Source organism: Antechinus flavipes, chromosome 1 (genome assembly GCF_016432865.1).
Source record: "Antechinus flavipes isolate AdamAnt ecotype Samford, QLD, Australia chromosome 1, AdamAnt_v2, whole genome shotgun sequence".
Classification (NCBI taxonomy): domain Eukaryota; kingdom Metazoa; phylum Chordata; class Mammalia; order Dasyuromorphia; family Dasyuridae; genus Antechinus; species Antechinus flavipes.
In genome coordinates, this window is record NC_067398.1 from 50,643,941 (window position 1) to 50,656,430 (window position 12,490).

The following is a 12,490-nucleotide window of genomic DNA, read 5'->3' on the forward strand; positions in this document are numbered from 1 at the left end:
AGATAAAGACAGTTGTATCATCCAGAGTGCAGTAATGCAACTCCATAAGACTAACATAAAGAAGATTTTGGGGAAATTCTTACAAACAGAGGGGTAGTTCATATAGGTCCCCATCAGGTGGCTTTTCTCCCCTGAAATATCTGGGACAAGACTTCAGAGGGTACATGCAAGATGTCATGACCTGAACTCTCTTCCATTATTTTTCTTCTTTCTTTTCACTTTCTTCCTGCTAGTTCCCATTCTTTAGCTCTCTTGAGAAGAGGGGGTTGTTTGGCATGACTTTAGGTAAGTGAAGATTTATAAAAACCTAAGAAAGTGTAAAAACATCAGTTAGATGGGATTTTGCTTTTACTGGACTCCCAGAAGAGAATGACTACTATATTATTTATCTGGACTCTTAAAAGGTGAAACTTTGGCTTTAGCATTTTGCTCCTCATCTTTTCCTTGTTGGCTTTATTTAATTTTGTAGATTGCCCAAAAGCTGTTGGTTGGGAAAAGAATCAGAAAGGAGGCATGGGCCCAAGGATGGTGAACCTCAGTGAATGTATGGACCCCAAAAGGTACATTTTCCTTTTATAAAAACTGATCTTTTTTGGACTTTCTGGGCCATGGTCTTGGCAAGCACCATGAATGCTTCTAGGTAAAGTGCCCTAATGATCCTGAGCTATTACTCTCCATTATCTAGGCTGGCCGAATCATCTGTGGATCTGAATCTTAAATTGATGTGTTGGCGGTTGGTGCCTACTTTGGACTTGGACAAAGTTGTGTCTGTTAAATGTTTGCTACTTGGAGCTGGTACCCTGGGCTGCAATGTAGCCAGGACATTGATGGTAGGTGTGGAGTGGCCAATGGAAACTGCTTTTAGTTTGTGAGGCTAAATTGCCTTCTCTTGTGTTCATTTATATTTCTACTGTCTCTTCCAAATTAATCATTCAAATCATGTGATGTTCTAGGAATTTAAAAGTTAAGTGCCGAGTTGTGCCATGTTTTTAGGCACATCTGTTTTTTTCCAGGGTCCAAAAACATTCCCACTCTGCTTTCCCCTTAGCCTAGTTAGTACATTCTTAAGGAATGCAAAAGTCCTTAAAAAAGAAATCATCTAGAACCAAATACAATTGGTTTTTTTGGATTATACATTCCACTGTTCTCTTCCATAGGGAAACAGCTTTTCTGGTGGAAATAAAAAGCTGAAGTGACAGATGAACTTCATTCCAAATTAGGCTTTTAGTATCATGAACCTATCCATTTTGATCCAGATACCATTCTTTTTGTCAAAGCCTGTCCTCATTACCTGTAGTGCCTTAGTAGAAGAGTTGGTGGGTCATTCTTGAGTGGGTTTCTGGAGCTTTTAGGCTAACGTCAAATGCTGTTAAGCCAAACCAAGAAGACCCCTAGATGCCGAGTGTCAGAAAGAGCTCTGGAAACGAAGCTGAAAACACAACCTTATTGCTGTTTAAGATCAGAATCAGTTTGACTTGAAGTGCCTGCTTGGGTCCAGCACCTGACTTAGTAAAAAGCATACACACATCTGGGATAGAAGGTTCCAAGTACAGAGAGCCAGAGTGGTTAGTAGGGCATTTTTTGGATGAAGATGCTTCATGGATCTGAGCTGGAAAGTTCCTTGGAGGTCATTTATCCCATGCCCCTCCTTTTACAGTTACAGAAACAGGCTGAGAGAGGGGAGGGCCTTAGAGTGATCAAAGCTCTCCCAAGGTCATTAGACTAGGAAGTGGTCCTCGGGCCTCCAGGCCTGGTGTTTTTTCCGGTGCAGTACACATAGACCACCTGTTAGGTGCGTGGTTTCATCAGCATAGGGCACTCCTAGTGAGGACTCTTCTTCCACCATGTTCACTCTTCAGCATTGGAGACCCAAGTAATGAAGAGACTTATTTGATCTGTGGGGGTATCCCAGCCAGCCAATGGGGCCTTCACCTTCTCTTTCCTGCTGGCTCTCTGCTCAATCTTCTGCATTGTCTCTGTATTAGGAAGATTAGGAATCTTCAGGAGGGAAGAAGCTTGAGACACGAGGACTTTGGTTTTAGCACTACAGTTAACTAGTTGTAGGCAGGTGATTTAACCTTTCTGGATCTCTTCCCATTTTTAAAATGATGGGATTGAATTATGTGACCTCAAGGATCCCTGAGAAGATTGGATGATGAGAAGATATGAATTCCTGAATGATATGGACAGCTCATCCTTCTCTGGATTTTATTCACTAAATTCAAGGTCAGCGGAGATGGTTTTAGGGCAAAGTGAACAGTGCTGTTTTACATAGTGAATGGTCAACATGGAAATGCAATGCTAGAAACTGAAGCGCAACAAGATATGTGTAAGAAGGCTAGTTCTCCCCAGGGGTAACTTGCCAAGGGAAGCTAAGGGCATGGGTGACATTTCTGCCCTTTGGAGATGATGCTCCCACAGAAATCCCCACTGTCGGAGACACCAGTGTCTGAGATCATCAGTCTGGCCCAGTATGTTCAGGCTGATATCCAGGTATTAGAGACGATGCAATTGTGGTCAGAAAAACAAACAAGCCAGAAGGTTGAGGTTCTGGATTGAAAAGTACCTGATGTTTTGCACATCAGTTTTTGACCATTGCTTTATTTTGAAGTGACCAGGTGACTGGCTATAAATCCAATCCTTTTAGAGAATTTGGAGCGACTCTTTGTGAATAGGCTCATTCAGAGCAAACATTTGTCTCATATAGGGCTGGGGAGTCAGACACATCACCTTTGTGGACAACGCAAAGATCTCATATTCGAATCCCGTAAGACAACCCTTGTATGAATTTGAAGACTGCTTGGGAGGAGGAAAGGCTAAGGCCCTTGCTGCCGCAGAGAGGCTCCAGAAAATATTTCCAGGAGTGGTGAGTAAAGGATTCTCAGGAAATGTACATCTTCTTTCCTGCTGTGTGTGTGTATGTATGTGTGTGTGTGTGTGTGTGTGTGTGTGTGTGTGTGTGTATGCTTGAAGACTTTGTGCTATCTTTTGTTATTTACCTCAGAAGTATTATTTTTGTGTATTAAGTATTCACTTTAAGCGACACAATTAAGTTTTATGTATTCACTTGAAATCCCCAGCTAATGAAGCAAATCATTCTGCTCATTTAATTGATAGCTGCTGATTCTCTTGAGGTCACTCAACAGGGTTCTGTCTATAGTGTTTTTGGTCAGTTTCCCATCAGAGGCCTAATATTTGCTTATCCAAAACAATTTATTAGGAAGCCAGACTTAGCCGAACAAGAGGACTAACTTCTCCTTTCTCCTGTTTGTTCATTTTGCCATTGTTCATTCAGCAGTATGATGTGATGGAAAGGGCACCAAGGCCACAGTTAGTCTGGATTGGAATGCTCGCTCTGCTTCTTGCTGCTTGGCGTGTTCCCCAGAAAATTCCTCACCCTCTTTGACTCTCAATTTCCCTCTCTGTAATAGTAGAGGTGGTTAAAACACACACACACACACACATACACACAAATACGTTTATATACACAGATGTACATTGTGCTTTAAGGTTTGCAATGTTCTTTACATATTTTATTTCATTCTCACAACAGCTCTGTGAGGGAGATACTTTTATTATCCCTTTTTATAAATGAGAAAACCAACTCTAAAGCTCTGTCCAGTATGCTACCCTGCCTTTCCTGAGCAAGATGAACTGGAAAATGCCTTCCAAATCCAAATTCTTTGAGCTCAAAGCCTTTAGTTTATGTGCCATTTTTGTGAAAAAGTCTGCTTTTATATTTCTATTCATTTTAAAAATTCCTTAAGAAGAGAATTAATTCAATTGATGCATATTTAGTGCCCTGCCCTATATTAGACAGAAATAAGAATATAGGAGGCTAAGATAGCCATTCCCCTCTAGGATCTTAGTAGAAAAACCCTGAGCCCTAAGATATGGCATAGACCAGAAAGGAGGGGGCTGGTTTTAGGCAGGACTCTTGTCAAGGTTCTGCTATATGACTCCTTTTTGCACCTAAGTTTCTTCAGCTGTAAAATGAGGACCTTGGACTAGATTATCTCTTTTAGCTTTAATGTCCCATGGTTCTAAAATATTTTGTTCTTTATTATATGTTTGATTCTGCTTATATCATTTCCTTTTTTCTGGGGAAATTCCTGGAATTCCCTCTGATATGTGCTTCTCTGTAGCAATGCATTTCTGAATTCAAAGAATAAAGATAGTTTGCTTTCTCAAGGATCTCACTTCACTATAATTTATTGAAATCATAATAAAGAATGCAAGAAGGGTGCCCTTCTATACCTCACTTCCAAACCCCCTTGATCCATATTCAGGATTTGTACATATTGGGATCGGTCCATCCTGGAGCCAGGCTACTGTGCCAGGATTATCGATAGCCCCAAATACTGGTATTTAGCTCGTGATATACCTAGGAGTAGAATAAAGGACATGTAAAGAACTCTTTTACATGTGTTCATTCTAAAGTTACTTTGGAATATAGTGATCAGAAGTAAGCCAGATTTAAAAAGAAAAAATACTATGACGGTTTGTTAAAGTTAACTTAGTTAACTAAGTTAAACTAAAAATAGATGTGCCTCTATATTTGTCATTCTCTGGCTGTTTCTACCTCCATGTTCCTCTTCTTCTTTTTGGAAAAAAGAGCCTTGTCTGACTAAAATACCTCAACTTCTGACCCCCAATCTTCCTAAGTCTTTCCTGGTTTTCAAGCCTCAAATCAAATACTACTTTGGCTACAAAGTCTGATTGACAACTCTCATAGTTGCTCAGAATTTTTATAGTATTTATTATCTGTGACATTTTATATCACTTATTGTTTTATATCATTTTCTTTGTTTAATATTCTACCTATCTTTGACCCTGTGGAATGAAAATAATCTCATGCATGATTTAGGAAGTGATTTGACCTGGCATTTTAACCAGGCTCCCAGAACAATTTTGGATATACTCTAAAACCGTTTATAGTTCTGATTTTCTAAATAACTAGGTATTTGAATTGTAGAGTAAAGAGATAGTAAGTAATTCAAGATAACTGATGCAGTGCCAGAGACAACCTTCACATATCAGTGTTTTGCTAAGAAAGATAGGGATCAGATCTTTTCTTATAAAAGATTCAGGAAGAAGAGTACCCTTGTGGGCTTTCTTGTCCCATCATCCTGCCCTAGTGAAGGTTAGAGGAGTAAGGTTGACATACAGAAGTATTTTTTCCCTTAGATGCAAATTAGTTGCTACAGGTCTCCTTATCTTTGATTCAGATATAAAGTGTTTTGGGGTGTTCCCTTAGAATGCTGCAGGATTTAATATGAGCATCCCTATGCCGGGTCATCCTGTGAACTTTTCCAATGTCACCATGGAACAAGCTCAGAAAGATGTGGAACAACTTGAGAGACTCATCGAGGACCATGATGTGATTTTCCTATTGATGGACACCCGGGAAAGCCGATGGCTTCCTGCAGTCATTGCAGCAAGCAAGAGGAAGGTACAGTACTTTTAACTTTTTTTAAATACACATTTTTTTAATGAATTATGTTAGGAGAGAAAAATCAGAACAAAAAGGAAAAGGCACGAGAGGAAAAAAAAAAACGGAAGAAAAAGGAAAAAAAACTGGATATAACATACATTGATTTACATTCATTCTCCATAGTTTTTTCTCTCTGGATGCAGAAGGCATTTTCTATCCAAAGTTTTGGCCTCTTTATTTTTTTTTCTGAGCATGATCAATTTATTGTAAAGCATAAATTTGCCAATAAACAGGATCTCAGCTTCCTCAGCAAAACCAAGACCCTAAATGAGAGGATCTTTTAAAGTTTTATGGAATACAGAACAAAAAACAGAACTTCATAGGTAGAGAACAAGTTATGATTGGTTAAAAGAGCTCAACATCATGAATGTGGCCTCTTTACTTAAAAAAATATAAATACTTATTTAATTTGTATCCATGTAGGCCTCAATTTACAAATAGGTTGTGTTCCAGAAGTTTGTAAATCAGTCATTTAAAATTCAGAGCGCATTTTCTCATGGACACTGGGTGATAAATAGTGATTGGTTTCCCAGAACAGTTTACGAAGTTTATTTAACTGTAATCTAGCTGAACTATAGTATTTTTAGTCAGCTGCCACTTATAACAATTTCCATGTGAAAGCATCTTTTATTTTCCAACTAGAACATAGGAAAACATCTTCTTGCTTCCCCCCAATTCCTTTCCAGCAGTGCTATCCTCCAGAGGCAGGTTAAAAGGAAGAGGATCTGGGGCTTAGATGGGGAAATGGGGAAGAATCCTAAGTAGAGTTTGTAATTGAGGAGTGACTTTATTTGGATCATTTAACTCTAGCCATATCAATTTTTTTCTTGTCTTAGATTATTAGGGTTCACAAAATAGGGCTGATTTCCATCTCTGCATTGCCCCACATAGGTTCTTATTAAAAAGATTTGAGGAAAAGGAAGTTAAATTCTGGTGGCCGAATATTAGATTGTCTGAAGAACTTCCAGTGCTGGTGGAGTTTTGTTTAATTCATTCATTAGTTCTCAGACAGTATTCTTCTTTTGAAGAATTTAGGGTATTATTACACAGGGAATTTTGAAATTCAACAACTTTTAAAAATAAGTAATGACATATCCCCTATACCTGAAATTAGTAAAGTTCTATTGAAAAGTGAAGAAACAGTAATAAATAAATAAGGACCAAAAGAATAAGGAGGAGAAAGATCAGTGTACAACAGCCAGAGTTGAGAAGTTTGGTTTTTAGATGTTTTTGTTTTGTTGTTGTTGTTTATAGATTTTGACCTCCCTTTTTGACCCACTCCATCTTATCTCTGCTCACTTCTTTTGGATCCAGGACTGCAAGGCACATTCTGAGCTTCTTTTGGTTTCTGCCACATTTTTTTGGTCATAGTAGTTCCTATGTTCTGGAGTCAATTCCTTCAACTCTGAGTGTTGGGATTCCACCCAGTTCTACTGATCCAGAGGTCTATTGAACTTAGCTATTTGTCATAACTGTCACAAGACTTGACACAGATAGTGTAAGGAAAACATTCTTAATAATCAAGATTTTATCACTTATTTTAGTAACGGTAATGAAAATGCTAGTTATATATTAAAATCTAATCATTCACGTGGAAATGAGAGTACAACACTGTTTTTGCTTTAGAAAACTATTTTCTTACCTATAAATTGAAGTTTGTAGGGAGTGGTACAAGTAAGTTCTGCTGTCTTTGCTTTGTGGGAATGAATGCAGATTCACCCTTATTGCTTTGAGACTAATTTTGTGCTGGCAGAGTAAGATTTGAAAATGATGAGGGAGTCTTTGTTTTAAGTGGGTTGTGGACTTTCCCTGCCACCCATGTAAAACTGGGAAGATTAGCCCCTTCTAGGAAGAACATTAAGAGGCAGCCACCTGGCCTGCTCTAATGCCCTTCAGCTCACAAATTGTGCAGTCACCTTGACATCTTCTTTATCTTAATCTTTTGAAAAACCTGCTCTTCAGCTTAATGTGGTGATCCATGTCAGCCAGGGAGCTAAGCTTTTCTTTCAGTGTGTTCCTAGTGCTTACGTGATAAGTTCAAAATTTGCAGTCTGATATTCAGTATCTACCAGGATTTGGCCTCAATCTCACCTTCACACCTTATTTTTTTCTGCCTATTCCTTTATTCTCTCCAGCGTAATCCCCTCTGTACTCTAGCCAGACTGGTCTACAAAGTTTCCCTATGAATAGGCCTTGCTTATTTCTGGCTCTACTCTCCTCAGCTTTCCTCCTTGCTCCTCCAATCCTTTAAGGCCCATCTTCTTTTTCTTTTTTAAAATTTTTTTTCTTCCCCAGTTACATGTAAAAAATGACATTTCTGTTTTAGTTATACATGTACATTTATTTTTCTTACATGTTTCTTTATGAATTACATTGGGAGAAAAAAATCAGAACAAAAGGGAAAAACCATGAGAAGAAAAAAAAAAACCAGAAGAAAAAGTAAAAAAAAAAAAAAAAAAAAAGTCAACATAGCATGTGTGGCTTTATATTCAGTCTCCTTAGTTCTTTTTTTGGATACAGATGGTATTTTCTATCCAAAGTTTATTGGGAGTGCCTTGGGTCACTGAACAGCTGAGAAGAACTAAGTCTGTCATAGTTGATCATTCCACATTCTTGCTATATATTCTTGGTTCTGCTTGTTTCTCTCAGCATCAGTTCGTGTAAATCTCTCCAGATCTTTCGAAAAACAGCTTGTGCATCATTTTTTGTAGAACAATAATATTCCTTTACCTTCGAATACCACAGTATGTTCAGCCATTTCCCAATTGATGGGTCTCTACTAATTTTCCAATTCTTTGCCACCACAAAAAAAAAGGCTACTACAAACATTTTTGTACATGTGAGTCCTTTTCCCTCTTTCATGATTTCTTTAAGATTCAGACCCAGTAGTGACACTGCTGGATCAAAGGGTATGCATAGTTTTATAGCCCTTTGGGCATAGTTTGCTCTCCAGATTGCTCTAGAATGGTTGGATCATTTTACAACTCCACCAAAATGCATTAGTGTCTCAGTTTTCCCCAACATTTATCATTATCTTTTTCTGTCATCCTAGCTAATCTGAGAGGTGTGAGGTGATAACCTCAGAGTTGTTTTAATTTGCATTTCTCTAATCAGTAGTGATTTAGAGTATTTTTTCATAGTATAGATAGCTTTAATTTTTTTATCTGAAAATTCTGTTCATATCCTTTGACCATTTATCAACAGGGGAATGATTTGTATTCTTATAAATTTGGCACCGTTCTTTATGTATTTTAGAAATGAGGCCCTTACCAGAACCACTAGCTGCAAAAAAAAATTTTCTCTAATATTGTGCTTCTCTTCTAAACTTGGCTGTATTAGTTTTGTTTGTGCAAAAATTCTTTAGTTTAATGTAATCAAAGTTTTCCATTTTCCATTTTATAATGTTCTCTAGTTCTTTGATTATAAATTCCTCCCTTCTCCAAAGATCTGATAACTATCCATTTACTCTCCTACTTTGCTTATAGTATCACCCTATATGCTTAAATTGTGCCCATTTTGACCTAATTTTAGTATGGGTGTGAGATGTAAGTCTATGCTGAGTTTTTGACATTATTTTCCAGTTGGCCCATCTTCTTCGTGATACCAATCCCTTCCAAACAGCCTAACACAGTGAGCCCTGCCTTCTCTGAATTTGTGTAGCTCCTCCCTGTATTATACCTCCATCTGTCACTTGATACATGCTGTCTCGAGGTGTTTGGCACCTTTGCATAGGTATCCACACATACAGATACAAACACATACACGTGTGTGTGTGTGTGTGTGTGTGTGTGTGTGTGTGTGATTAGATTGCTAACTCCTTTCAGGCAGGGACCAACTGGGACTTGACCTTTTTCTGTTATCCAGAGTACTTTGCACACATATGCACAGTAGAAACCAATCCATTTATTGGTTTATTCCCTCTGCTTATGTACACAAATTTTACTTTTGAGTCTTGGGCTGTTCTCACCTCTCTTCATTTCTATTTGTATTTTTCCTATTTGCATCCCTGATTTTTGCTATTATTGTAAAGAGAAACAAAACAAATTGTAACTTTGAGCTAAGTAAATGTTGTTCAGCTCCTGTCACAAAGACTGTCCCTAGGAGTCTATTTGTGCTCCTTTCTCATTGCTTAACAGCTTTCAGGGAATTAGAAAGCTTCAAAAATAGGAAAATGAGTCTCCTACTGAGGGATCACAGTAGATTCTCATGCTTTATCCAAAACAGTGGTTAAAAACTTTTCTTAGATACTGTTGGGTTTGATGCTGTACAAGGAAAGTCAAACATAGGCCTTGCCCTCTAAAAAGCTAATCTAACATACCCTTCTGTAGAAATACATAGAAAAGACATACTCCCTCCTAGACATGGAGGCCAAAAAAGGGGAGGATTTTTTCTTTGTGGTATGAGGAGGAATAGTGGCCATTCTGTATGGAATGGCTCACCACTTAGTTTATTTAAATATGGGCTAGGGCTCCCTGTAATGTTTTTGAGAATCAGGAGGCTAGGCCTGGTCATTAGGCAGCCTCCTTTCTAACTTAAAGAATAGTTGACTACATTGAGACTAAAGGAATTTATTAAATTATCAGTGGAAAAGATTCCTTGAATTATGTGAACAAGATAATCCCATGGGCCATTTTGTAGGCCTTGATTGTTGCTTCATGAAAATATCTAAAATAAAACAAAATTGATTGATTATGACAACTGGCATGCCATTTAGAAAGTCTGACTACCCAGACATGATTTCTTTTTTTAATTAAAACCTTTTATTTTGAAAACATACGCATAGATACTTTAAAACATTTACTCTTGCAAAATCTTGCGTTCTAGTTTTTTTCCCTCCCCTCCTGCCACCCCCTCTCCTAGATGGCAAGTGATCAAATAAATGTTAAAAAAAAAATGTAATTCTTCAATACGTATTTCTACAATTATTGTGCTGCACAAGAAAAATCAGGTCAAAAAGAAAAAAAAATGAAAAAGAAAACAAAATTTAAGCAAACAACAAAAAAATTGTTATACAGAATGACAGAACAAAAGTCTCTGGGATCCCGGGCCAGAGCTGGGAACCCAAGCCAGAGCTAGAGATCTGGAACTAGGGATCTGGGCTAGAGTTGGGGGCTGAGCTGAAGCTGGGAGTCCGAGCTGAAGCTGGGGGGCTAGGCTGAAGCTGGGGCCCAAGCTGGAGCTAGAGATCTGGGCCGGAGCTGGGGTCGGGGCTGGAGCTGGAGGGCCAGGCCAAAGCTGGGCACCCAAGCTGGAGCTAGAGATCTGGGCTGGAGCTGGGGGCTAAGCCAAGCTGAAGAGCTGGGCTGAAGTTGGGGGTCCAAGTTGGAGCTGGGGGCCCCCAACCCTTGCTATATAAGATTCCTGAGTGCTTGATTCTGGGAACCCCTGCCATCAAGTATGTTCAGTGGTGTCTTGTTCTTTTCCTCTTTCTCGAAACCTTTAGTTGGTCATCAACGCAGCCTTGGGGTTTGACACCTTTGTGGTCATGAGGCATGGACTGAAGCAGCCCAAGCACCAGGGGGCGGGGGATCCCCACCCCAGCCACGCCACTGCCCCCTCGGACCTGGGATCATCTCTTTTCTCCAACATCCCTGGCTACAAGCTCGGCTGCTACTTCTGCAATGACGTTGTGGCTCCGGGGGATGTAAGTAGAGGCCCCACCCCCTGGGGGAGCCGATGGGGACCCTGTGAGAGGTTCTCTCGTGTATCTGAGCCTTCACGACCCCACAGACTGTGCCGCCCTGGGGTTTTCTGGGGGAGCTGACTGCAAGGTCACCCTTCCCTTCTCCAGAAGGACCAAATGACTTGCCCAGAGACACCAGCTCATAAGACTGACCTCTGAGGGTAGATGGGCATCTGCGCTCTGCCCACTGGGTGACCTCGTGGGCTCTGTGTCAACAGAGTGTTGACTCGTACCCAGAATTCTTTCTGGGCCGGTGTCATCCCCTGTGGGCCTGCAGGGGCAGCATTCGCCAGTGTCACACCAGGAGCACTGTCATGGGGAGAGGGGGTCACAGTGGTGCGTTTATCTGAGATCCCGGAGCCCTGCCTCCTCAATCCCGGCTCCCCTGCGGACCAGCCGCGGGGTCCTGAGCAAGGCATTTCTCCCTGCCCGGGGGCCCTCGGAGTATTTGCAGGTGAAGGCCTGCCAAAAAGCAGCAGATTCTCCTGTAGAAATGAGTGTCAGGGGTATTTGAGGAGCTCCCCCTTAGGCTGGCTGCCTCAGTCTTCTGGTTGGGTTGGGGTGGGGAGGGGGAGCGGGGAAGGGAACTCTTTTCGGCCTGTAACAAACTTAAATATCTGTTGATAGTCAACCAGAGACCGGACCTTAGACCAGCAGTGCACCGTCAGCCGGCCTGGTCTGGCCATGATCGCAGGGTCGCTGGCAGTGGAGCTCATGGTTTCTGTCCTGCAGCATCCAGAGGGGTGAGTGAGTCAGTGAATCAGTGAGAGTTTTATGGATAGTTCATTCAGCATTTTCTCCTCAGTCTGGAGGAAGACTGTCTGGTTTTTGTTAGCTTGACTTTGCTAAGGTTTTCTCAGTCCTTGAATTCTGTGCTAGGAAAAAAATCTGACCGGCTCCTTTCCTGAGAGAAGAGCTTGGGAGAGCTCGGGACCTACAAGAATATATACTATTATAAGATATAGAGCATAAGAGCATGTTATTCTGTAAATTTTGTTATTATCAAGCACCTCCAGCATTCATATCAAGCTCATATAAAACCTAAGGGTAAAGAAAAGAATAGCTGGGCTGTTTGTGATTCAGAAGTCTGGGACTTCCATCAGCGGCCTGCATACTAAAGATACGTAGTATATTATTATCAGTCATTCCCAAACTGACTTTTAACATCAAAACACTTTGGAGATCTCAGGTGATAATAACTATTGTTTCTATCTGGTGATTGAGAAAATACATGATGACAGAGTTACTTTATATTTGGTAATGAACATATATTTTATTAATTACAATACCACTGACTTTTAAAAAATAGTAAT

The 12,490-nt window shown here is 40.1% G+C and overlaps 1 protein-coding gene across 2 annotated transcripts in view; it reads left to right on the plus strand.

Moving 5' to 3' along the window:
• Positions 1-12,490, plus strand: part of ATG7 (autophagy related 7) — a 258,698-nt gene that overhangs the window by 53,099 nt on the left and 193,109 nt on the right. For both annotated transcript variants that reach the window (XM_051982383.1, XM_051982392.1), the window contains exons 10-15: positions 470-560; positions 686-830; positions 2,708-2,866; positions 5,258-5,452; positions 10,938-11,138; positions 11,805-11,920. In XM_051982383.1, coding sequence (XP_051838343.1) covers positions 470-560; positions 686-830; positions 2,708-2,866; positions 5,258-5,452; positions 10,938-11,138; positions 11,805-11,920 — 907 coding nt within the window. The remainder of the gene's footprint in view (positions 1-469; positions 561-685; positions 831-2,707; positions 2,867-5,257; positions 5,453-10,937; positions 11,139-11,804; positions 11,921-12,490) is intronic.